Source organism: Mesocricetus auratus, unplaced genomic scaffold (assembly GCF_017639785.1).
Source record: "Mesocricetus auratus isolate SY011 unplaced genomic scaffold, BCM_Maur_2.0 Super-Scaffold_100004, whole genome shotgun sequence".
NCBI classification, from domain to species: domain Eukaryota; kingdom Metazoa; phylum Chordata; class Mammalia; order Rodentia; family Cricetidae; genus Mesocricetus; species Mesocricetus auratus.
The window spans coordinates 59,399,892-59,425,121 of record NW_024429189.1 but is presented as its reverse complement, the minus strand read 5'-3'; the positions used below and the strand labels follow the sequence as shown (position 1 = coordinate 59,425,121).

Here is a 25,230-nt window from a genome sequence, read left to right as displayed (position 1 = left end):
GTTGTGCAGAAAGTCACAAAATCCATAATGCATATACTGCTAGTTCTTGTGGCAAGAACATAATAACTGTCTCCTTGAGAGTAAAGAATAAGGGCAGTGTAAGCCTGCAGTGCATTTTTATCTCCTGTCCATTTCTGTATTGCTTCAGAACTGTGAGGTGGTGACCCCTGCTAAAGGACAACATTACAGTCGCTTACAGTTCCAGATGGGTTTTATTTTAGATCCACAATTGGACAGCTAGGAAATAAATGTTCTGATGAGCTGAGCAAGAGTGTTTATAGACAGAAAAGGGCTCAAGAAAGCAGACAGACACATACAAAAAAGATTTGTAGCTTCATTCTGAGCCCCGTGTTTTTGAAGTCATATCCAGAAATATCATTGCCCAAACCAATGTCATGGAGTTCTTTTGTCGGTTTCTTTCAGCACTTTCATAGTTTCAGGTCTTAAACATTAAGTCTCTAGCCCATTTTTATATAGTGAGACATAAGCCTCTGGTTTAATTTTATATATGAACATCTAATTTTCCCAACACTGTTCATTGACGAGACTGTCTTTTCCTTTTCTGAACTTTTTGTACCTTTTTCAAAGTCACTTGACAGGAAATGTATGGGTATATTTCTGGGCTTTTTATATTTCTGGGCTTTTTATTCTGTTCCTTTAGTCTATGTCTATTTTATGTCAGCACCCTACTGTCTTGATCATTCTTTGTGTATTTTGAATTCAGATCGTGTGATAATCTGTTTTTATTCTTTTTGTTCAAGATTGCTGTGGCTCTTCAGGGAGTTTTTCTGATTCTATACACATTTTAGAGTTTTTCTATTTCTGTGATTAATGTCATTGGTATTTTGACAGAAATTGGGCTGACCCTGTAGATCAGTTTGAGTAAGACAGTTTTTTGTTTGTTTGTTTTGGTTTTTTGAGACAGGGTTTCTCTGTATTTTGGAGGCTGTCCTGGAACTCTGTAAACCAGGCTGGCCTTGAACTCATAGAGGTCCATCTGCCTCTGCCTCCGCCTCCCCAGAGCAGGGACTAAAGGCCTGCACCACCAACATCCAGCGAGTAAGACAGTTTTAAGATTCTACTCCATGAACACAGAATATCTACTTACTTATGTCTCTTGATTCCATTTTGATTGTTTAATAAATTTCAGTGCTAAAATCTTTCACTACTTTGATTAAATTAATTCATAATAGCCTTTTTATAGCTGTATATAGGGGATATTCTCTTTTCCTATTTATATAGTTTGCTGTTGGCTTATAAAAGGCTATTGATTTTTGTATTTTGATTTACATCATGAAATTTTACTGGATTAAAAATTTAAATCTAATGGTTTCTTTGTTAAGAGTCTTTAGGGCATTGGTTCACCACTCTCCTAGTGCTTCAACCCTTTAATACAATTTCTCATGTTGTAACCCCAGCCATAAAATTATTTTCATTGTTACTTCATAGCTGTAATTTTGCTACTGTTAAGAATCATAGTGAAAATATCTAATACACAGGATAACTAATATGCAACTCCTGTGAATGGGTTGTTCAACCTCCAAAGGGGTCATTTTTTGAGACGGGGGTCTCTATAAAACCTTGTCATAGAGCTCTCTATGTGAACCAGGTTAGCCTTGAACTCACAAAGATCCTCCTGCTTCTGTCTTCAGACTGCTGGGATTAAAGATATGTGCCACCATACCCAGCTGTTCTTTTTTTTTTTAACTTGTAAACTTGTTCTCTGCAAACAAGAGTGGTCTTCAGTTTTGTTTTAGTACTAGGAATTAAATCTAGGACCTCACACATGCTAGTAAGCCCTCTACTACTAAGTCATGCCTAGGCTTCCTTTTACTTTCATTTTGAGATAGTCTCATTGAGTGCCCAGGCAAGGCTCCAAACAATCCTTCTGCCTTGCCTTCCAAGTTATCAAGTCATAGGTGCATGCTGTCATGTTTGGCTTTTAACTACTTCTTTGCCATTTTTGTGCATTTCCCTTTTTCTTTTTTTAAAATAATTTATTTAACTTTATTTTATACGAATTGCTGTGAAGGTATCAGGTCCCCTGGAACTGAAGTTACAGACAAGTAACTGGAATTACTGACAGTAAGCTGCCATGTGGGTGCTGGGAACTGAACCCGGGACCTCTGGGAGAACAGCGGGTGTTCTTAACTGCTGAGCCATTTCTTCAGCCCATCCCTTTTTTCTTTTTTCATGTTTTTGTGCATGTGTGGGAGCACATGTGTATGCATACATGTATATGTAAAGGTGTATGTAAAGAGTTTGATATAAGGTGTTTTCAATTACTTTTCACCTTATGTATTGAGGCAGGGTCTCTCTCTTTTTTTTTTAATTGAGCTATACATTTTCCCCCACTCCCTTTCCACCCTGATCCCTGATTCCTGCTCCCCACAACTACCAGTTTACTCATGAGATCTTGTCTTTTTCCCCTTCCTTGGTGGATCCATGTGTGTGTCTCTTTTAAGGTCCTCTGTTACTTAGGTTCTCTGGGGTTGTGACCTGTAGGCTGGTTGTCCTTTGCTTTATGTCTAATATCCACTTATGAGTGAGTATATATTGTATTTGTCTTTCTGCATTTGGGTTACCTCACTCAGGATAGTGTTCTCTAGTTCCGTCCATTTGAGTAAGGATCTCTTACTTGAACCCAGAGCCCATCGATTTGTCTAGTGCAGCTAGCCAGCTTGTTCTGGGAAAACAGATGTTGTTAAATCCATCTAACATTTATGTGGATTTGGATGGTTTTGTTTTTAATTTATGTGAGTGTGCATGTGTCTGGTGGGGGATATCCATGGATGCCGGAAGAGTGCCTCTAATCATTTGGAGCCAGAGATACAGTCAGCTGACATTGGTGCTGGGAATCCAAATTCCTGTCCAGCAGGAGCTCCTCCCCTCCCAACAGGGTTTCCCTGTGGCTTTGGAGGTTGTTCTGGTACTAGTTCTTGTAGATCAGGCTGGCCTCAAGATCTCACAGAGATCTGCCAGCCTCTGACTCCCAAGTGCTGGGATTAAAGGTATGCACCACCACTGCTTGGCCTACCAAATGCTCTTAACTATTGAGCTATGTCTCTTGCCCTGTGGATGATTGCTCTTATAAACCTGTTATTCCCTGAATTACAAAAATAATGGTGGTCATGAGGCTTCAGAAACAGGCTGAAGAAGCAAAACGTTTCTGTCTTTGACCTTTTGTTTTTATTTATAGCCCAGAGAGACTACTAAAATGACCATTTTTCTTGGGCTGAGATTGCTTAGTTGTTAAAGTGCTTGGTGAGTGTCCCATCCCCAGAACCTACATAAATATAGCTGGATATAAAAGGTCTACTTGTAATGTCAGAACTGCTGAAACAGCCATGTGGATCCCTGGGGCTTGATGGCTACCCAGCCTAGTCTGCATTGTGAGTTCAAGGTCAGTGAGAGACACTGGACTGTGTTAACTGTGTTAACATTGTCCTCTGGCCTCGCAAAGTTTTCTCTATTCTTTTGCTGCTATGAGACACTGCCCATAAAGAAATTCAGCTGCCTTACCTTGTATGGTAGGACTTCATAAAACTATTTATAAAACAACTCGCCCCCATTGCTGAAGGCTTCTAGCCCTCCGCCATCCCTTTTGTTTCCTCACCTAGTCTGCTAGCATTAGTTCACGCCCTCTTTATCCTCTTGCTCATTCATGTGATTGCACAACTTTCAGTCATGACTGTGCCATGAAGTCTAGCTTCAAACTGATGGTCTCTGTTTTCCCCTGCTGCCTATACATTACATGGAAGATTTCAGGTGCCTTCAAGATTTAGTTCCACCCTTAACCCGCCTTCATGGTCAGGGAAGGTAACTGCTGATGGGGTGGTTATTAATACTTTTTGTCTTAGATACTTTTCTATTATTGTGATAAAGTACCATGAGCAAGGTAAGTTACAAAGTGTTTAATTTGGAACTTACAGTTTCAGAGCCTGAGTCCATGACTATCATGTGGGGAGCATGGCAGTGGGCAAGCAGGCACGGTTCTGGAGCAGCAGCTGAAAGTTCACATCTTGATTTCACAAGTCTGCAGCAAAGAGCTACCTGGGAATGGCTTGGGCTTTTGAAGTCTCATACACACCTCCAAGAAGGCCATACCTCCGAATTCTTTCCAAACAGTTCTACCAACTTGGGGCCAAGTATTCAAACATGAACCTATAGGGACCATTCTCCTTTCTTTACCCATTTTCTTGAAACCAGTTCCCCTTTTGGCTTCTCTGTATGTTGTAAAACAGTGGTTCTCAACCTATATCAACCCCTTTGAGGGGTAGAGCAACCTTTTTACAGGAGTCATATAAGACCATCAGAAAACACAAATATTTACATTATGATTCATAAAATTACAGTTATGAAGTAGCTACACGAGGAACTCTATTAAAGGGTCAAAGAATTAGGAAGGTTGGGAACCACTGTTGTAAAATGAAATCTCATTAAATCTTACTAAATTTGCCAGGCAGTGGTAGTGTATGCCTTTAGTCCCAGCACTTGGGAGGCAGAGGTAGGCGGATCTCTGTGAGTTCGAGACTAGCCTGGTCTACAAGAGATAGTTCCAGGACAGCCTCCAAAGCCACAGAGAAACCTTCTGTCTTGAAAAACAAACTTACAAATTTGCTTTTCAGTTACCTCCTTGTAAGCGCTGACAACTGCGTGCCCTTTCTACAGTGGGCCTCTAGTCAGCTCTGCCTCTAGAGTGTCTCCACAGGCTGTTTCCCCCCAGGCAGTGCTGGAGCTGGAGCCTTGCCCACAGCTTGATTCTTGCCAAGGACCTAACTGGTTTCCTTGCTTCTCATTCTGCAGAATCAATCTGGGTTATACCAGTCAGTACTATTATCTCTCAGGTGAAGTGCTACTCCTGAGGGCTGGAGGAGGCTGTGTCTTTGGCACAGTAGATGCACATCCCACTGTGGTCTTCGCAATAGCTGTTTTACTTCCCTGTCCATTCATAGTTACAAACATCTTTTCTCTCTGCTACTAACATGGCAGTCATGCTCTTCTTTCCCCAAATATTTTATTCTTTATTATTTAGTCGTCTCAAACTAGTTCATACCAGTTCACTCTAGGATGGAAGAGAGGGTAGGCACCCATGGGCTTTGGAAATTTATGAACTTCCTCAAGATTTAAGTGTTCCCATATGAGTTTGTTATTCTGAAGAAAGAACTTTTCAAGTCACCAGTTTCTCAAAACAGATCTGGAGCCTTAAAAAATGAGATTGATCAGTGACCTTTTGAAGTAATGTAGATTAACTCATTTGTGTTAACAAAATTTCTCATTAAAATTAGGTAAATTCTATTTAAAGCTCAAAGTTTCAGAATCTGGCTAGGGTGATGGCTCAGTGATTGTTGGTGGTGCTCAGTACAGGATAGTGAAGTGCTTATTGTGCAAGTTTGAGAACTTGAGTTTGAATCCCCAGAACCCATATAAAGCTAGACATAGTCATGTAGATCTGCATGCCCAATGCTCCTATAGCAAGGTCACAGTGGAGACTGGAGAATCTCCAGAAGCCCACAGGCCAACTAGCCTGACAAGTACAACAGCAAACAGCAAGTGGAAGATTAGAGTTTGTCCTCTGACGTCTGCATGTGCCCACACTCACGTACACATCATACTCAAAACTTCAGAGTGAGTTAAATTGACCTCAGTGTTTCCTAGGTTCCTAGATATGGCTGTTTGTGTGGGATTCTTTTCTTCAAGAGATAGTGTTTTAATATTTTCTCCTTTGGTATCTTTTTTTTTTTTTCTCAAGACAGGGTTTCTCTGTATTGTTTAGGAGGCTGTCCTGGAACTCACTCTGTAGACCAGGCTGGCCTCGAACTCACAGAGATCCGCCTGCCTCTGCCTCTGCCTCCCAAGTGCTGGTTTTAAAGGCATGTGCCACCAACGCCCAGCTCCTTTGGTATCTTTAACTGAAAGAAATTTAAACTCTCCCACTCCCACGTGACTATTGTACAGCTAGTAGGCTCCCGTCTGTGCTCTGATGTGATCTGTTTTTAAAAAGATTAGTCACATTTGTCATCACTTCTCTTCTTTTATTCTCTTACAGGTTCCGATAGGCAATGGAAACTGATCTCAGTTCCCAGGACAGAAAGGACCTGGACAAGTTTATTAAATTTTTTGCACTCAAGGTATTGTGTCCATTCTCTTGGGCTGGGAACAGCTAGAAATATAATCCATGATTCTCCTTTAGAGAGCCTCCCTTGGAAATGTAGCATAACAGCTTGCAGCTTGCCCATTTTCAGGGATACTTCTGTCTGTTGTAAACCAAACTGTGAAGTGTGGGGGTGGAATTGGGGGTGTAAGTAAAAAGTAGCTTCCAATTTTCCACAGCTACTTGTTCAAAAAAACTTTTGTAAGGCTATCTGTAGAAATGTCAAACTGTTATGCCAGGTTATTGGCACAGTATTTTCCTTTGGGATGGGAACAAAGACTGTGAACTGGAATGGGCAGCCTTTTAGCATCTTTCCCACAGTTTCCACTAACACTAGAACTCTCAGTGTATTAGTTTCTTTTCTCATTGCCGTGACCAGATTTTTGACAGGAAACAAGGTAAGGGAAGCAGGGTTTGTTCTGTCTCACAGTTCAGAGGATGTAGTCCACTATGAATGCTGGAGGCTGCTTCCTCACATCACACTGGGTCAGGAAGTAGAGAAAAGAAAATTCCAGTGCTCATCTGGTTGACAGTTGTTTTGAGATAAGGTTTCACTTTGTAACCCAGGCAGACTTCAAACCCATGGCAGTCCTTACATCAGCCTTCCAAGTGTTAGGATTACATGCGTGAGCACTGCTGCATACGCCTTTTTACTGTTTCACATTGTTGTTATATATTTTCTGTGGGGGTGGGGGCACACACATTACAGCACTTGTGTGGAGGTCAGAGGACAACTTGCAGGAATCTGTTCTCTCCTTCCACCACGTGGGTCCAGGTTTGCTGGCAAGTGCATGATTAATTCACTAAGCCATCTTGCTAGTCCTTAAATGTCACTCTTCTGTGTGTGTGTATATAAACTTGTGCTCAGATGGAAATGAAGAGGATGTTGAATCCCTCAGAGCTGGAGTTAGAGGCATTTGTGGCATACCTGGCTCTGGTGTGGTGGGTCCTGGCATCCAACTCCTGTCCTCATGATTGTGCAGCCAGCATTCTTCACTACTTCAGCTTCCTTCCCCCTTTTTATTTGCTCTAATACTCTAGCCCATTGAGTGGGATGGTTCCACCCACATTCACCATCATAGACATACCCAAAGACATATTTTACTAACACTATGTAAATAATTTTTTGTTGTGCTCGCTTTATTTATCTATTTGTTTACTTACTTGCTTATTTATTTATTTATTTTTGAGGCAGGGTTCTTGCTATGTAGACCAGGCCAGCCTGGAACTCGTAAATCTCTTTATTTCTGCCTCCCAAGTGTTGGGATTAAAGGTGGGTGTCACCACCACCCAGCTTAATTTTTTGCTTATTTTATGACAGGTTTCTAATGCAAAAATTGACAATTAAAATTAACCATGCTAACAATTTTTATGAATTTCTTCTCTTTACAGTAAGTGGAAAATTCCAGTTCTAATTTGAATATTATGTTTTTCTGAATCTAAAAGTCATTTCTACCTGTATCATTCCTTCCTTGCAACAATTACTGTGCAAGCCACACCAACAATTCTGATGGTAAAATGATCTGGAAGACAGACACAAGCCACACGAGCAAAGCTGGGTGTATAATTGTGCAGTTCTTGTTTTAAATCTATCATGATGACCCAGATTTGTGTCAGTGGATATTTAGTAACATCATGGCTACCTACCATGTGCAGTTTTCCTTCTGCCATGTGAGATGACTCTACAGTATAAGTTTCAAACTGCTTTTTACTGGCTGACACCACCCTCAGGAATGCTTAGAGTATTGTTGTGTGCTCACTGTCTTTCTGTCTACTCTTATGCTTCTGCACCTCCCTGGGGTAGAATTATGACTTAGTAGAATTAGCTAGCCTTATTTTAACCCTGTTTTGGCAGAATTTTAACCCCATAAGGAGGTAAATCATTTTCTTTTTCTCTCTCTTTTTTCTTTTCATCTCCCCCCAAATCATTTTTATTTGCATTTTGTTTTCAGACTGTCCAAGTAATTGTCCAGGCTCGACTTGGTGAAAAGATTTGCACTCGTTCATCTTCTTCCCCAACGGGTTCAGATTGGGTAAATTCCTATTCTTTGCTAATGACTGTGTATATTGTGGTGTCTGTCAAGAGGAATGAATATAAAATGTCCTGCTGCCATGTAAGGTGTACTGCTTATGGAGTTGCTAATCAATTGACCCATTTGTATAGAAAGTATATGCATTCTTTATAAAAATTAGTCCCCTATTTATTTGGACCTTGACTTTCTGCTGTAACATGGCAAAATACAGTTCTTAGGAGATAAAATAGTATCTTGGTAGCTAATCTGTGTAATTGGTAATTATCCTTTTTGCCTAAAACTTGGGACTTTGGTGCAAGCTGCTCCCCATAGGGAAGGAAGAAATGGCTTGGTGTTCCCTTTTTTTTTATTTTTATTTTATGTGCATTGGTGTTTTGCCTGCATGAAGGTGTCAGATCTTGTTACAGACAGTTGTGAGCTGCCATGTGGATGCTGGGAATTGAACCTGGGTCCTCTGGAAGACCAGTCAGGGTTCTTTGAGCCATCTCTCCAGCCCAACTTAGTGTTCCTAATCAGCTAAAAGCAATACCTGCATACACTGCTCTGTGTTCCCATAATGCTCCTTGAGAAGGTTTCACACAGAAATCTCCTGGTTTTTAGTTCAATTTAGCAATCAAAGACATCCCAGAAGTCACACATGAAGCAAAGAAGGCCCTCTCGGGGCAGCTGCCTGCAGTGGGGCGCTCTATGTGTGTGGAGATATCACTCAAGACTTCTGAGGTAAGACCATGTTGGACTTGGTCATCATCCTCTGCTTCCAGATCATTTTTAGCTTTATTCATGTTCCTTTTCTTTATTAATTTCTCATCATTTTTTGAAGGAATTAGAGATGGGGGGCAGGGGGAACAAAACAGGGTATCTCTGTGTAGCCCTGACTGTCTTGGCACTAACTCTCTAGTCCAGGCTGGCCTCAAACTCGGGGATCTGTCTGCCTCTGCTATCCGGGTTCTGGAATAAAGGTGTTTGGCACCACCGACTGGCAGAATTGGGGATTTTTATTTAAAAAATTTTTTTTGCTATGCTGGGGGTTAAACCCAAGTGTTGCCTGTGTTCATAGAACACAATAATGGTATAAAGCTGAGGAATTATGAATTTAGTTTTTTCTTACCCACTTGTTCAGAATAATGCACAAAGTGATGGTTAGGCTAATGTTATCAGCTTTTTTTTTTTTTCGGATTGAGACTCTTAGTTCCAGTTTTAATATATGTACAGCCAAAGTGAGCATGAAACTGTCTCAAAAAGCAAAGCCTAGGGTTGGTAGGATGGCTCAGCAGGTGAGGTCACCAAGTCTGATGACCTGAGTGTGTTCCCTGAATACTGTGTGGTAGAAGAGAACCAATGCCACCACCACACTAAATAAATAAATACAATTAAAGAAAAAAGTTTTTCTTGTAGTGGTAGAAAAATTGGAAATATGTAAAAAAATATATGAGGCCTGGATAGATAAAATAATAGTCACTGCAATTTAAGAAAAGCGGTGCATGAGAGAAAGACGCCATTCAACAGGGTTCAAGCAGAGGGTTTTTTTGTTTGTTTGTTTTTTGTTTTTTTGTTTTTTTTTAGGGAAAGGGATAAAGAAGGGAAAGGAAGGGGGAGACCAGTCTCCAAAGAAGGATGGGAGGTGGGCAGGACCCGTTTAAAAGGGACTGTAGTGAATGTGCACAGGTGGTGCTCTTAGTGACTGCAGCTGAGGGCGTATCCTGTCATAACCCCAAGGACAGGCCAGTACAGATGCCTGAATACTGTCATTGGATACAGTATAGCAATGAACAGTGGCTAGTGTAGATTTCTGCTAGTGTAGCTGAGTAGTAGATTCATAGTGAATACCAAGCCTAGAGCTAATCCCCAGTACCACAAAAGAAAATAAAAATCAGGCTCTCTCAATCAATCTTTCTCCCTCTGTCTCCCCCTCCTTTCTGTAATTTTTATTTTATTTTATTTTGGTTTTTCGAGACAGGGTTTCTCTGTATTGCTTTGGATAGCCTGTCCTGGAACTGCTTCATAGACCAGGTTAACCTCAAACTCACAGAGGTCCGCCTGCCTCTGCCTTCCAAGTACTGGGATTAAAGGCATGCACAACCAATGCCGGGCTGTAATTTTTAGTTAGAAGGAAAATTCCATGATATGTTTGTTAAAAAATAGATAAAAACAGTATATATAGCATGATCCAACTTTTAGAAAAGCTGCTTTCTAAATTGTTCTTTTTTATGTATTTGTAGTCTCCAATATTTCTTATGATTGTATGATGACAATTCAGTGTATTTCTCCTGTCTCCTCTGCAGGGAGATTCCATGGAGTTGGAGATTTGGTGTCTTGAAATGAATGAAAAGTAAGTTTCTGTGTTGGGCTCCTTGGTGTGGTAGCTGAGGATAAGCAATGACATCATGTGAAAGCAGGCTTTGTTGTCAGCCACAGAGACACATTCTGACCCGGCAGCAGAGCCAGCAGGCTTTGCTATGATTTGCGTCATGCTTGGCTTCCAGCCTAGGCACAGAGATGACCTTCAGAGCGACTCACTCACAACTGGGAAAGGAGCAGCAACAAGGCTGCAAAGGATTTGTTGTTCTCTGATTAGGCCCCCTTGTGAGCTCCTGCATGGTAGTCTGTGGGGCAGCTATCTGGGGAAATCTCCCCGTACTGCTCTTTTGTACACACTATGATGGCTTGGAATGTTACCTCTTTCTCCTGTTGTGTCTTTGAAGGCAGATTAGCTCACCGCCTGTCTGAAGCTTGGGTTTTTAAAAAGAGCATGTGTTGGGCATGGACATTTGTTTTTCTTGAATAGAAAGCATCTGACAGGTTATCCAAAATTTTTGTAACAAATACATTTTTTTCTCCAAATTTTCTATATAGGATTAAATAGCTCCTAAGACAGAACCTTAAAAATAAACAGCTGATTGAGTATAATTTGCAATATCATTAGGTTGTTTCTAAGTGTACTTTTTTTTTAAGTAGATACAAACAGTAGGTTCTTCTGGTGCTTACCTATGTCTAATGTGAAAAAAAAAAGCATACTATGGCTTACTTCAGCAGTTTGTTGGTAGAGCTCTTCATTTTTTTTTTTAATACGGTTTTTCGAAATAGGGTTTTTCTATGTATCCCCGGGTGTCCTAGAACTTGCTCTGTAAAGCTCTGGCCTTAAACTCACATTGATCCACCTGCCTCTGCCTCCCAAGTGCTAGGATTAAAAGCGTGTGCTACCACCTCACAGTGATAGAACTCTTGAGTGTATCTATAATTTAGAATGTGTTTTGCAGAGTTGAAGCATTCCATAGCATAGGCTAACAGTGTCTTTTTCTTCCTCAGGTGTGATAAAGAAATAAAAGTTTCCTACACTGTATACAACAGACTGTCACTGCTGCTTAAGTCTCTTCTCGCTATCACGAGGGTGACACCAGCCTATAGACTCTCCAGAAAACAAGGGCATGAATATGTAATATTGTACAGGTAAATATCAAGGGTCTTGGTTTACTCACCAGTCCTTGCAGTGTACATAGCTGTCTGGCACTCACGTGTTCTGATTTTGTTTTCATACAGACAGTTGACTCTAGTATTGTTTCTGTAGTTTTGCAGCTTCCCTCATGAAGCCCAGCTTTTAAGACTCACCAGGCCCACTGTCCTTTTGTCTCTGTGCAGTTGCAGCTCCTGTTGAACGGTTGCTGAGGTCCTGCAGACATACATTTCAAAGCTGGAAAGGGAGTTTCAAACAAGCTTTAGAACTGGGGAGATGACTTAGTAGTTAAAGTGCTTGTCATGCAAGCATTGAGAACCAAAGTTCAGATCCTCAGAAGCCATGTAAATGCCACGTGGGCACAGCAGCCCTTCAAGTTAAGGCCAGCACTGGGAAGGTGGGGGTGGGTGTAGACAGGTTTTTCTTCTGGCTGCCAACTCACAAAAAAAAAAAAAAAACAACAGACATATTTATAAAAGCTCAGCTGATAGCTTAGGCTTGTCCTGCTAGCTCTTATGACTTAAATTAATCCATTTCTATTCATCTACATGTTGCCGTGTAACTCGTAGCTTTTACCTCTCCTGCATGTCTGGGTTTCTCTATATGGTCCTGGCTGACCTGGAACTCACTCTGTAGACCAGTCTGACTTTGAACTTACAGAGATCTGCCTGCTTCTGTCTCCCAAGTGCTAGGATTAAAGATGTGCACCATCATGGCCAGCAAGTGTTTTTGTTTTAAAGGAGGAAATTTGATACATGTGATATACGCATAAGCACAGTACTCCATGGAGAAGCCCTTAAGAGAACACAGAAAAGAAAAGCTTTCCCTGGAGTAAGAAGGAAAGCGGGCCTCTCGGAGGAAGTGATATTGAGCTGCACAGAGGCAAACACAGTCTTAGCAAGTAGAAATGCAGGAAAATGATCACTGACTACACATAGAGGGGACAGTAGCTGACCAGGCAAAGGTGGGTAGGTGTGGTATCAGAGCAGTCGTCATTTTATTTTGCATAATGGGCTTGAAGGGAGGAGTCTGGGAGATTAAAGTATGAGTCAGAGCTCCTGAATCATCCAAGAATGTTTTGTGTTGCACATTAGCTGCTGGTTTAGCCTTTGTCGAATGTAGTGCTGACTTGTAGAACTAGCATATTAGTGTGGAGGGATTGAAGAGACTTGGCAGTTATACTGAAATGATCCTAGACAGAGAATATTTGCAAAGTCATCCTTAACTTTTTTTTTTTTTTTTTTTTTTTTTTTTTGGTTTTTACGAGAAAGGGTTTCTCTGTTTTGTTTTGGAGGCTGTCGGTCCAGCCCAGCCTCGAAATCTGCCTGCCTCTGCCTCCTGAGTGCTGGGATTAAAGGCGTGTGCCACCACCGCCTGGCCATCCTTAATTCTCTTAACAATACCCTAACAACCTATGTCTTTTTGTCTCAGATGCCAGGTTGAGTGTTGAAAATTCCTAGACTCTCATTTGACTATAATAGATTTCTTTCTATTCTTCACTCATTTCTTATTGTGTCAGTTACTTTTCTTGTTGCGACCAAAAACACTTCAAGAAAGAACTTAAAGGCAGATGAGAGGGTTTATCAGGTAAAGGACTTGCTGCACAAGCTTGGGTGTTTGTGGAGGTGCTGCGGATGTCTGCCATCTCAGCCCATCTCCTCATCTCTTCCTTAGCCATCACCATATGGTGTTCATGCCCGAGGCTCAACTGAAGAAAAGTGTCCATGCAGATAAGGGAAGCGGGCATGCTTCGGCTGTTTCTCGGCATTTTAGACATAGTCTTTATGGAGAATGGGCTGTCATTTATTTTTCTTTCTTCCCTTCAGGATTTATTTTGGTGAAGTTCAACTGAATGGTTTAGGAGAAGGTATGTATGTATTCGGGCCAGAAACATTTGTAATGCTAAGAGCTGTACTAACTTGAAAGATGAACTCAGTTGCTACTTAGATTCATGACTAACCTTGTATAAACATACCATAGCTTCAAAATGTATAATACAGTAAGGAAAAGGTTAAGGAGCCTGGTCAGTTGTCAAAGGAGCTACGAGGGTTGACAGAATAATTTTTCAGAAGTTCCTGCAGGAATTCATTGCTTGGGTTTTCTCCCTCTCCTCTGTCTCCCTTCTCCCTCTTCATGATAATTAAGCTGTGTACTTTTGAACTCCCTACCCAGACCTTTTGTGGTTGTTTCTCTTTTGCCTTTTGGTTTGAATTGGGTTTTTTGACTTGTGGTATTTTTGGTTGGTTGGTTTTGTTTGCTTGCTTGGTTTTGGTTTTTGTTGTTGTTGTTGTTGTTTGGTTGGGTTTTTTTTTTTTTCAAAGAAATAGCCCTAGCTGTCCTGGAACTGCTCTGTAGACCAGGCTGGCCTCAAATTCACAGAGATCTGCCTGCCTCTGCCTCCTGAGTGCTGGGATTAAAGGCATGTACTACCGCCCCTGGGCATGGCTCGGGGTTGTGTCAGCATCGTCTGGGAAAAGAGCTGATATTTTCTCTCTTCTAGGCTTCCAGACAGTTCGAGTTGGAACAGTGGGCACCCCTGTTGGCACAATCACTCTTTCCTGTGCTTATAGAATTAATTTGGCATTCATGTCTACCAGGTGAGGAAGAGGCTTGGAGTCCATAAGAGCTGTAGCCCAACGATATGAAAGCTTCTGCTTCCCCAACCAAAGCTCCAAGACTACAACTACAGTTCACATTACTAAAAGCCACCCTTTCCAGAAAAGTGCAATTGAGAGTGAGAGAGCGTCACTGTCACACTTGGAGATTTCAAGTGTCCCCAAGCCAACCTGTCCAGAAATAGAGTCTGTGGTTTATATTTAGAGGCTGCACTGTTAAGGCTCTGGTAGACCTGCTGTAGCTATGAAGTGAGGGGCCCTCTGTAGACTTGAAGGTGACTGGGAAGAAATTCTAACAAATACTGCAATGTGCTTATTGCATTACAGGCAGTTTGAGAGGACCCCACCTATCATGGGGATTATCATTGATCACTTTGTTGACCGTCCCTATCCCAGCTCCTCTCCCATGCACCCCTGCAATTACAGGTAAGGACTGGGAGATGCTCCCCCAAGTGGCAGCTAAGCAAAACATCCACTGGCCATGTGGGTAGAAATGAAAAGGCTAGTTCTTTTCTTGCTATTGCCAATTTGGTACACCAAGGCTTGAGCCAGTGTCTCAGGAGCTTACTGAGTGTTTAGGATCAAGGCTGTGATGTCACTTTCTCTCATAGCAAGTTATTTGGAGACTACATAAATACCAGTAATTTGTGAATTATGAAAAATGGTTTTCGGGGGGGGGGGGGGGGGGGCTTGAGAGATGGCTCAGAGGTTAAGGGCACTGGCTGCTGTTCCAGAGGTCCTGAGTTCAATTCCAAGCAACCACATGGTGGTTCACAACCATCTGGAACAAGATCTGGTGCCCTCTTCTGGCGTACAGGCAGAACACTGTATACTTATAAAATAAAAAAAAAAAGAAAAATGGTTTTCGGGTTGCCATTTGGCCTTATGAACTCTGCCTAAAACTTGACACAACTGTAGGCCTTTTCTAACCACTGTTTGTATACTTTCTGGAGTTGGCTACCATCATGATAAAATTCATTGTCCTTCCTCCTCCGCTACAGAACTGGCGAGGATGCTGGAGTCACATACCCGTCAGTGGAGGACTCTCAGGAAGTGTGTACCACCTCTTTTTCCACCTCCCCTCCCTCCCAGGTAGGGAAAGGGTTGTGGGCTGTTGTGTGTATTCCTGTGGGCTTTAGGGAATGTTGTCCATATTTAGCTACAACCCCTTTGGTGATTGTGGTTATTTTGAGGAGTAACTGAGAGCCTTCTCAGCAGTAAGATTGCTTGTTCCCAGGCTAACCATTCTGCTGTCATCCTCAGATCCCTAAGCCTCAGTCACAGAACTCTACCGCATTCTGACACCAGACAAGCACTCAACCTGCAGGTGTTGACTTAGTTGTTCCTTTCGGGGGAGGGTCTTTAAAAACAGGGTTTCTCTGTGTTGCTTTGGCTGTCCTGGGACTCACTCTGTCAACATGGGTCCACCTGCTTCTGCCTCTACCTCCCAAGTGCTGGGACTAGAGGTGTGTGCCACCGCACCTGGCAGCACTGCTTTACTTAGTGGCTGACACAGCTCTCCATCTGCCTGTCCACATTCTCTGTCCAAGCATTTCAGCCATTAACTTCCCTCATTAGTGAGTCTAGAGTGGCAAACCCAGTTTCAGTAATGCACTCTGATGCCAGCATCCTCAGAGGATGCATCGCCTCCATCTGGTTTAATAGGCATGGATTGAGACCATGGCAAGCAGTCATAATCTCCTCTGACTGGATTTCATGGACACTTAATTATCCCCCAAACTCCTCATTGCCTTTTCCTCTTCCACTTGGACTTCAGGTTTTTGTTTTTGAAATGGTGACTTTGTTTATTCTTGGCTGACATAAAACACACTATGTAGACCAGGCTGCCTTCGAATGTTGAGAAGGCCCAAGCTTTTATTCTCAAATTCTCCCAACTGCAAGACTATCTGAATACACACAAACTGCACTCACAATCACTTCAGGGATGACATACGAAAGTGTGCACCTGAGCATGCTAACAATCTGGCCAACAAATTTTAGCTCTTTAAGCCTGTCCCAGGCTGGAGAGATGACTCAGAGGTTACTGGCTGCTCCTCCAGAGGTCCTGAGTTCAATTCCCAGCAACCACATGGTGGCTCACAAGCATCTGTAATGAATGGTGCCCTCTTCTGGTGTATAAGTATACATGCAGGCAGAGCATTGTATGCATAATACATACATTACAAAAAAACCTGTCCCTTGGGCGGTGGTAGACCAGCACTTGGGAGGCAGAGGCATAGGCAGGCGGACCTCTGTGAGATCGAGGCCAGCCTGGTCTACAGAGCAATTTCCAGGACAGCCTCCAAACAATACAGAGAAACCCTGTCTCGAAAAAGGGGGGGAGAAAAGCCTGTCCTGCTGGCTGAGGGTTTCCTGATTAAGCCAGTGTCCTCAGTTCTGAAGTTGACCTCCATTCTGCTCCAGGCCCTCCCCAGTTAGAGCTGTTCCCTCACTTCCTCCCACACCTTTCCAGATGACGACAGACTAATGCTTGGTTTGGGTTTCTGTTTTGCCATGTCATTCCCACTTGAGTCAGTGCATTTTCCAGCTGCCTGTCAAGGAGACAGGCTTGCAGGGCATGCCCTGAGATACATGTCACGTCTAAGCACCCTCCTGGTTGCTGCTTTGGGAAGCCAGCATGCCTGTCCCTGCCTGTCTCCTGAGTCGCCACTCTCTGTCCAGCCTCTCACTGCTGCCCCTTCTGGAGGTTTTTTCCCACTTTTTTCTCAAGTCCCTTTTCTTTTTTTCTTGTTTCTCCTGTCTCTCTGTGTGTCTGTGCACAGTGTGTGTTTACTGTCACAAAGGCACATTTTCAGACCCCTACTCCTGTGGTGACGGACACTCTGAGGGTCCCTATGGCAGGACTGGCCTTTTCCCATCAAGTGAGTTCATAATGGGAAGAAGGGGATATGATCAGATGGCTTCTTTCTACGTAAAAGAAAAAAAAAGGAGTACAGAGTATAGTTATTTGGTCTTCAACTGTTCTGTGGGATTATTTTAAGTCTTGGTAATTGATTTGAATAGGATACAGCCACAGCCCAGCAACCCAAAATAGTGGTTTTTATTTGCCCCTCCTCCTTTATGTGAAAAATACATGGAGCTATTTATATCAGGTTTCCAAATAAACAGTCCATGACTGGTAATCTTTCTCTTTTCAATATAAATAGGAGCCGTCCATCCCTGGGGCGATAGAGGTGTGATTGGAGAAGATAGTTTTAGTTTCAAAGGGATCTCAAGGACAAAGGAGAAAATAGGATGATATGGGAGATTCAGCTCAGGATTGTGCCCAGGAGATCTACTGAGCTGGAAAAAAATAGGAAACTAAGGAGCCAAGCACTCAGTGGAGGCCTTTGGGAGGCTCTAGAGCTAATCCCAGATCAAACAAGTCTCTGTTTTCTTAAAGAAAAAGGCCTGGCCCACCCTTGCCCCTCGGTCCACTGGGATCTGCTCCTGCCTTTCGGCTGAGTTCCAGCCTGAGTCACATGCTAGGTTCCCTTTTCTCCCTGCCTTTCCTCTGCCTTGTTTTTCTCTTGCTCAGCTCTCAAGCTCTCGCCTTTCCTATCAGCCTGCTGTCCTGGGCCTTGGATCGGCTGACCTGGCTTATCCAGTAGTGTTTACTGCTGGCTTAAACACTACACACACTCACCAGGTACCTTTCAGGGCGGGGAGGATCACGGGCTTCTCAGGGCTGCCTCCCTTCCTTATGGGCAACTAACATGACTTTCTGAGGAGGTGGATCCTCTGATCTCAGAAGGGAAAGAAAGACCTTGCCAGGGTTTCTCTCTCTCTTCCCTTCTCCCTCTGTAGTCATGACCACAAATGTCTTCCAGTAGCCATATCCCAAGAGAATTAAGGTCCAAGATGGCTGCCCACCTGGTAGAGGCATTGATGATGAAAAAGCTTATGAGGTTCACCTACTTCGTGGCACTGCTCTAGTTCATTTTGTCTTTCCGTTCCCTCCAAAGCTGATGGTTCCTGGGAAGGAAGGTGGAGTACCTCTTGTTCCCAACCAGCCTGCTCAAGGCACCCAGGCGGATCAGGAGAGAGTGGTGACTCACACACCTTCTGATGGGATCCACTGCGCTGCCACACCCTCTAGCAGGTAAGTTTCCATTATGGCTCTGCCATTGCTAAGGCCATCCAGGAACCTGAATACCCTGATACACAGACTCCCAAGGGGAAAGCCTTAGAGGTCTCTGATAAGAGTCTAATATTGCAGCTAGTATATGAGGAAGCTCTCTGGGTCTTAGCTGCTGAGAGGAAATTGCAGGGCTTTCTTAAGTTATTTTTACATTGTGTGTGCGCATGTGTTTGGCATGTTCCTCCACCAAAAAACTTTCTCAGTAGAGAAATTCCTGACGTACTTTTTCATTGGCACAGTGGAGTGGTGGGAGTAGAAATCTTTGGAAAATAACTTATTCTTTTCCTGTCTTTTCAAATGTTGATCCTGTTTCTCCCCCATCCCCAATCACATGATCAAAGGAAGATCTATTAGTCACTTAGTGGCCCTGTTTTCTGACCCTGGGCTCCTCCCCATAATGGGTAAAGCTGAAGATTGTGGACGCTGAATAGTGAGGGCTCTGAGAGTCAGGTCGTATGAACTCAGAAGCCTTCTCGGTGCTGGGATTAAAAGCATGTACCACAAAGCCCAGCTTTAATCCATAGGGTCTTATGGTAGTTTTAGTTCATCAGACTGATGGAGGCGTGCTAAAGAGACTGGAAAGATGGCTCAGTGGTTAAGATCACTGACTGCTTTTCCAGAGGACCCCGGTTCAATTCTCAGCACCCACATGGAAGTTCACAACTGTCTGTAACTCCAAGATCTGACACCCTCACACAGACGTACATGCAGGTATAACACACATAAATACACATAAAAAATTTTTAATAATTAATTTTAAAAGGGGGCTAAAATGTGAGGTGAATACTAACCTGCAGCTTTGTGAGAGCTGCTTACTGTGTCTGGCTGCCATGTGTGGTTGTCCTTGACATTTCTGATAGGATTTTATGAACTCACACCATTACAGTGTGACATCTCATTCACATATGTGGACATTTTAGTTGGTCCAGCAAGTCTACCCAAGCCAAAAAGCAGGCAGTGGTAACATCTGGACTTCTTGCCCAGGCTCCAGCTTCACAGGAAGGTGGACTCAGTGACTAGAGTTGTTCCGTGGTTTGAAACTTTCTCTTTCTTTTAGTGAGGACACTGAGACTGTATCTAACAGCAGTGAGGGACGGGCCTCACCCCATGACGTCTTGGAGACTATCTTTGTCCGAAAAGTGGGAGCATTTGTCAACAAACCCATCAACCAGGTGATTTTTCTGCCACTGCTCCAGTGGATGTCTGTGTTCTTAGAGTAAGGTCCCCTGCACCAGTGTCCTATGGGACTGCTGAAATTGCTTGCAAAATTTGTGTGTGCTAGCTTTCCTTTGAAGAGGATCAATAACCAGTGGACCCTGGGACTCGCTGTGCCTCATTTACTATGTCTAAGCATTCCCAACCATATTCCTCTAGTCCTCTGCTGTGAATGTATTTGGTTGGAGACAGGGAGGCAAAGAGGTCAGCGCAGCATGATTGGCCTAGCTGTGGAAAGCTGTTGGATCTCCAGGCTGCTGTCAGCCTGTTAGAAATAAGTATGCTAGGGGAAGTCAGGCAGGAACACTTCTCTCCTTTATCTCTTCAGGTGACCCTGACAAGTTTGGACATACCCTTTGCCATGTTTGCTCCCAAGAATTTGGAGCTGGAGGATGCTGATCCTATGGTGAGCCTACCAAGTGCCTACCAGTTTCCAGTAGCTGCTACAGTGGTCATCCTCCCCAGGCAGTCACTAAGTCCTCCATAGGACTTAAGCCAGGCTCCTTGGCTTATGGATTTGCAGCCAGCATTGTCCCCCCCCCCATTTGTTTTGAGACAGGGGCTTGCTACAAAGCCAAAGCTGGCCTGGAACTTTGTGTAACCCATCAAAATCTCCAACTTGAAGTTCTCTTGCCTCAGCCTTGGCCTCCTGAGTTCTGGGATTACAGGCATGCATTTCCATGCCCAGTGTGGCTGTATGTTTCTGCCATAACTGTGAGACAGCTCACAGTAATCCATATCCTACTCACAGAGTCTGCATTGACTTGCCTTATTCTGAATTAGGTGAATCCCCCGGACTCCCCAGAGACCACGTCTCCCCTCCACGGCAGCCTGCACTCAAATGGCTCCAGCGGTGGCAGCAGTGGCAATACACATGACGACTTTGTTATGATTGACTTTGTAAGTTACAGTCACTACCCTTGATCTTTGCTGTTCTCTGGAAAGTAAACCTAGAAACATCAGCTGCCTGTGAACAGATTTTCATTTCAGATGGGGTGGTGCACAGGCTGCAAGGGTACTCTGGGGAGACATTTGGAGTCCTGTGAACAGCAAGGCTTTTAGTGTCGTGTCTTTAGTTGAAATTGGGTGTGTGTGGGGTTTCCCAAAAGCCCTTTGCTTAGGAGGTGTTGGAAGGGAAGGTTAAAAGGAATGCCATCATCAGGCTAGAGTATAGGCCAGACAAGCAAGGTACAAGGACTGATGTTCTCCCTTAGATGAGTCTAGAAAACACTTTTCTTAGCTAATTCCTGAAACGAAAGAGTCTTGTTTTGATTTTTCTTCATGGTCCAAAGATGAACTAACTTGAGTTTGTGTTGTTTTTAAAGAAACCCGCTTTTTCTAAAGATGATATTCTTCCGATGGACTTGGGGACCTTCTACCGTGAGTTTCAGAATCCACCTCAGCTGAGCAGCCTCTCCATAGACATTGGAGCCCAGTCTATGGCGGAAGACTTGGTATGGAAACTCCTTCCCTCCCAGAGCTCTTCCTCTTGCCTCCTATCCTCATGGTGGCCATTCGTGTGCCACAGGCCTAGAACTTTCTTCCTGTTACTCCATCCTGCTCCTTTGCCTTCCGTCTTTGCTGAAAAGAAGTATGTTAGCTGTTGGTCACTTTTGGTCCCACTTGGCATATACATGGTGCCTGGCAGTTGTCTTGAATTGCCTTGACTCGGTTTTCTTTTTTACAGCACTTTAAAAATGTTTACTTACTGTGTGCTTGGCATAGGATGTGGCAAGAAGGGGTCATATTCATACCACAGCATATTTGTGCCATTCAAGATCAGAGGACTAATAGCCGGGCGTTGGTGGCGCTCGCCTTTAATCCCAGCACTCGGGAGGCAGAGGCAGGCGGATCTCTGTGAGTTCGAGGCCAGCCTGGTCTACAGAGTGAGTTCCAGGACAGCCTCCAAAGCCACAGAGAAACCCTGTCTCGAAAAACCAAAAAAAAAAAAAAAAAAGATCAGAGGACTATTGTGTAAAGTTGCTCTCCCCTTCTGCCTTTATCTGGATTCCAAGGACCAAACACATGTTAGGGTTGCACAATAAGTGCTTTTACTCATGAAGCCATCTCACTGGCCTTTTTCTGCATTTTCTCGGTGGGGCTCACAGTGCTGGGCCTGCTGTTCACTGCCAAAGGAACACATAGGTCCTGAGTAAGGGCCAGTGTTCTTGTCTTTCTTGGAGGGCTTCATTCTGCATCCAGCCCTTCTTAATTTCTGGGCCAGATGTACTGAGATAGACTGTGATCACCACATTTGTGCTTAAAGCATTCCAAGCAGAAGACTGCCCCAAGCAAACCATAGACTTGGGGCACTCATGCTACGACGTGATAAGGTCTTACTGTCTGAGGTAGCACTGCGTCCCCAGCAGAAATCTTGGGCCCCAGGAAGTGCTACTCTTAGTTTGCTTTATCAGGAAAGTGTGCCCAAGAATAACAGTGCAGGAAGAAAACTAGTAAACTAAGTTTTATTTGTGGTTTTTTTTTTTTTGTTTTTTTTTTTTTTTTTTGCTAGTTTATGTAGCCCTTGCTGTTCTGAAACTCACTGTGTAAACCAGGCTGGCCTCAGACTCAGCTGTTCTCCTGCCGTTGCTGAGATTAAAGGTGTGTGCTTCCATCCCTGGCCCTAAGTATTAAATGGGGCTGTCTAAACACTAAACTAGCACACACACATTCTCTCGCTCACTCCCTCCCCCATGTAAGGCAAGTGCTCTACACTGAGCTGCACACCCACACCTACCCCATTCTTCAAAACATAGCTAAAACTAAGTGCTTTAGCAAGAATCTTATAAAATGGGTTTTCATGCTGTCCCATACAGAAGGGAACAGTCCAAGTTTTGATCCCAAAGTGGGAAGCGCCTGAGCTTAGCCCTCTGATCACTGGCATGTACTCAGAAGGAAATGAGATCCAAGAGTTCTACTTGTGATCCCTTAGCCAGTGCTAGCTGAGGCTTGCCTTCTACCTGGACAGTGGCCACCAGACTTGCCTCAGTTGTTAGGGTGTCCAAACCACTTCAGTGTCTATCACACCAACTTTCCCCAGGCCCCTTGTGCATTGTGAAGGTCTCTCTTCAGTTTAAAGCCTTCTGGTGTAGTTTGTGTTGCTTAGCTCTGATGGAGGACCAGGTCTCTATGGCACTGCAGGACAAGCTGGCAGCATATGGTTGTCTTCCTGATTCTTTTGTAATGACTTTCAGCCACCCCACACCCCCAGCCAGTCCAAAGATGCAGGTGTCCAACCTCCCACCGACCTGTGTCAGACTTAAAAGTACAGTGGCTGCCTTGTCCCTGTTTTCCCAAGGCCTTTTGACTCCCACAAAGTACAGGAGGGTTCCCTTTTAAAACTTCCTCAGACCAAAAAAAAAAAAAAAAGAGAGAGAGAGAGAGAAAGCCGAGCGTTGGTGGCGCACGTCTTTAATCCCAGCACTCGGGAGGCAGAGGCAGGCGGATCTCTGTGAGTTCGAGGCCAGCCTGGTCTACAAAGTGAGTTCCAGGACAGCCTCCAAAGCCACAGAGAAACCCTGTCTCGAAAACCAAAAAAAAAAAAAAAAAAAATTCCTCAGTTCACTGAGCTCTAAAGATGCAATTTGATTCTAGTGTCTGCTCTGTACAAAGGATATTTCATGTTTTTTACTGTCATGTTTTTTGTCGTTGTTTACCTGTCTTGTGAGCTGTGGTTCACTTTGATTCATCAGGCTACTGTGCAGCCTAGTGACACCCCTCCAAAACTTGGAGGACATGTCTCCTCCTTCGTCCCAAAGTCTGCTCAACTGCCCTGCCTTTCAGCCAGCCTGGCACTGCCCAGTTGTCTCGCTTTTTCCACACTGGCAGACTGGCTGCCTCTCCCAGGCCTTCTGGAGTAAGCTCTCTCCTGTCCTTGCTACAGGACTCCTTACCAGAGAAGCTGGCTGTGCATGAGAAGAATGTCCGAGAATTTGATGCCTTTGTCGAAACCCTGCAGTAAAAGTGTCCTGAGTATCCATCTGCAGCATCCCCTTCCTGTGGACCCAGCAGAGAATTCCTCCTCCTCAGCAGCTCCCTGCTGCCTTCCTGTGTTTTTGGCCAGGTGAAAGGCAGGGTGGTTCCCTGTGGGACCTACAAGTCCCTGCTTTTGGACCTCCTGGTAGCAGTCAGGCCCAGTGCCAGACGTTGGGCAGACTCTGGCGTAACAGAGGAGCTTCAGCAGGGACCATCCTCAGCTGCTTCACAAAGGGTGTCATCCTGTTCTGTCGGCTCCAGCCTCCTGCCTGATCTGCTCTGCAGCTGACCCCTGCCTGCTTGTCCCTACCATCAACCACCTGACATTCCAGCTGGTGGCCGGGACACTGGGCAAGGCAGAAAGAGCAAGGAAACCAAGCAGGGCAAAGGAGGGCTGTGTCACCAATAGTTCCTGGACCACCCTTTTCTCCCCTCCTCCTCCCCCTCCTATCCCTCCGTCTTTCCTCATGAAAGTCACAGAAAGGTTCTTTCCTCCCCATCCTCTCAATTGCTGCTGCTTGGATATAGGACGTGGTAAATATTTATTACTTTCAGAGAAATCAGATATTTTGGGAGTTAGCAGTGTCACTGGGGAAGGAGGAGGTCCTCCTGTGAAGATTCCTCAGAACTTGTGCTGCTGCTCTGGGGATCTACTCTTGCATCTAAGGAGAGATCAGGAATGGGGCTAGCAAGGGCAGAGTACCCCCTCAAGCTGTGCCTGTGGAACTGTACTGACATCAGGGTTCCTTTACACACTGAGTGCATCTTCTCTTGTCACAAGCATCTTGACTGGCTCTATTCTAGCTGCCCAGGAAATCTCAGCTATGTTCAATGTGATGACTCCTCAAGACACATGGTGCCCAAGGGAGCATTGTCTGTCCTGTTCGAGTCCCTGAGACCAGAGCAGGACTGAGGAGCTATTCCCCACCCCTACCCCCAATTCCAGAGTCTGTATATGGCCCTGGGTTTACAATCTGGATTGGTTCCCTTTTAAGAAACCAAAGCTGAGCTTGTGGTTGACTTAAACCTTCAGGTATTGTTGCTTGAGTAATAAGTCAAGTGCCTCTGCCAGCCTGCCCTGTTCTTCTGGTCCCTGATTTTCACTGGCAACAGCTATTGTTCATTGGAGCAGGTGGCTCACAACTGCGTGCTAGTAATCTGCATGTTACACTGGAGCCTTTCCCCTGTGTATGCGTCTGCTGCCACAGAGAAATGTGCTCAGCAATGGTAGCCACATGACACTGCAGCCTTTGGATCAGGCAGATTTGCTCCCAGAGCCAGCACTGAGTGGAGTGAGAACATGGCTTTTTGGCATGGCTCAGCTAGTGGCCTCTGTAGGCATCAGCCTTTGTGTCCCAGACCTGTCAGAGAAGAGACCAGGGAAGCTGAGCAGAGCATCCTTCAGGGTGACCTGTACTCTTCAGCTCTGCATAATGGAAAAGGTAGTCTCTAGACCAACTCCTGCAGCCAGACTTGGGCTGGGACCAGGTAGCTATGAGGCCCCTTCCGTGCTTTGTTGGGAAATGAGAGGTTGGAAATATAATCAAGAGATTTCCAATAAAAGTTTTCTGTACTTTACAGTTTCCTATTCCAAATGTCTAAACAACCAGTCGGCCATTCTCACCTCTCTGTAGCGCTGGGCCACC

The 25,230-nt window shown here is 44.2% G+C and overlaps 1 protein-coding gene across 10 annotated transcripts in view; it reads left to right on the top strand.

The window, feature by feature from the left end:
- The window catches only part of Atg13 (autophagy related 13), a 38,331-nt gene extending 13,169 nt beyond the window's left edge, over positions 1-25,162 (top strand). For 6 of the 10 annotated variants that reach the window (XM_040745833.1, XM_013121892.3, XM_021231809.2 and 3 more), the window contains 17 exons: positions 6,050-6,131; positions 8,107-8,187; positions 8,788-8,907; positions 10,470-10,516; positions 11,494-11,634; positions 13,465-13,505; positions 14,139-14,235; positions 14,581-14,679; positions 15,255-15,345; positions 17,037-17,135; positions 17,792-17,902; positions 18,219-18,355; positions 19,452-19,566; positions 19,938-20,015; positions 20,393-20,509; positions 20,935-21,063; positions 23,493-25,162. In XM_040745833.1, coding sequence (XP_040601767.1) covers positions 6,063-6,131; positions 8,107-8,187; positions 8,788-8,907; positions 10,470-10,516; positions 11,494-11,634; positions 13,465-13,505; positions 14,139-14,235; positions 14,581-14,679; positions 15,255-15,345; positions 17,037-17,135; positions 17,792-17,902; positions 18,219-18,355; positions 19,452-19,566; positions 19,938-20,015; positions 20,393-20,509; positions 20,935-21,063; positions 23,493-23,570 — 1,650 coding nt within the window. In that variant the 5' untranslated portion in view covers positions 6,050-6,062 and the 3' untranslated portion in view covers positions 23,571-25,162. The remainder of the gene's footprint in view (positions 1-6,049; positions 6,132-8,106; positions 8,188-8,787; positions 8,908-10,469; positions 10,517-11,493; positions 11,635-13,464; positions 13,506-14,138; positions 14,236-14,580; positions 14,680-15,254; positions 15,346-17,036; positions 17,136-17,791; positions 17,903-18,218; positions 18,356-19,451; positions 19,567-19,937; positions 20,016-20,392; positions 20,510-20,934; positions 21,064-23,492) is intronic. The other 4 variants (XM_021231818.2, XM_021231822.2, XM_021231821.2 and 1 more) reach the window with 4 other exon arrangements.
- The last annotated feature ends 68 nt before the right edge of the window (positions 25,163-25,230 follow it).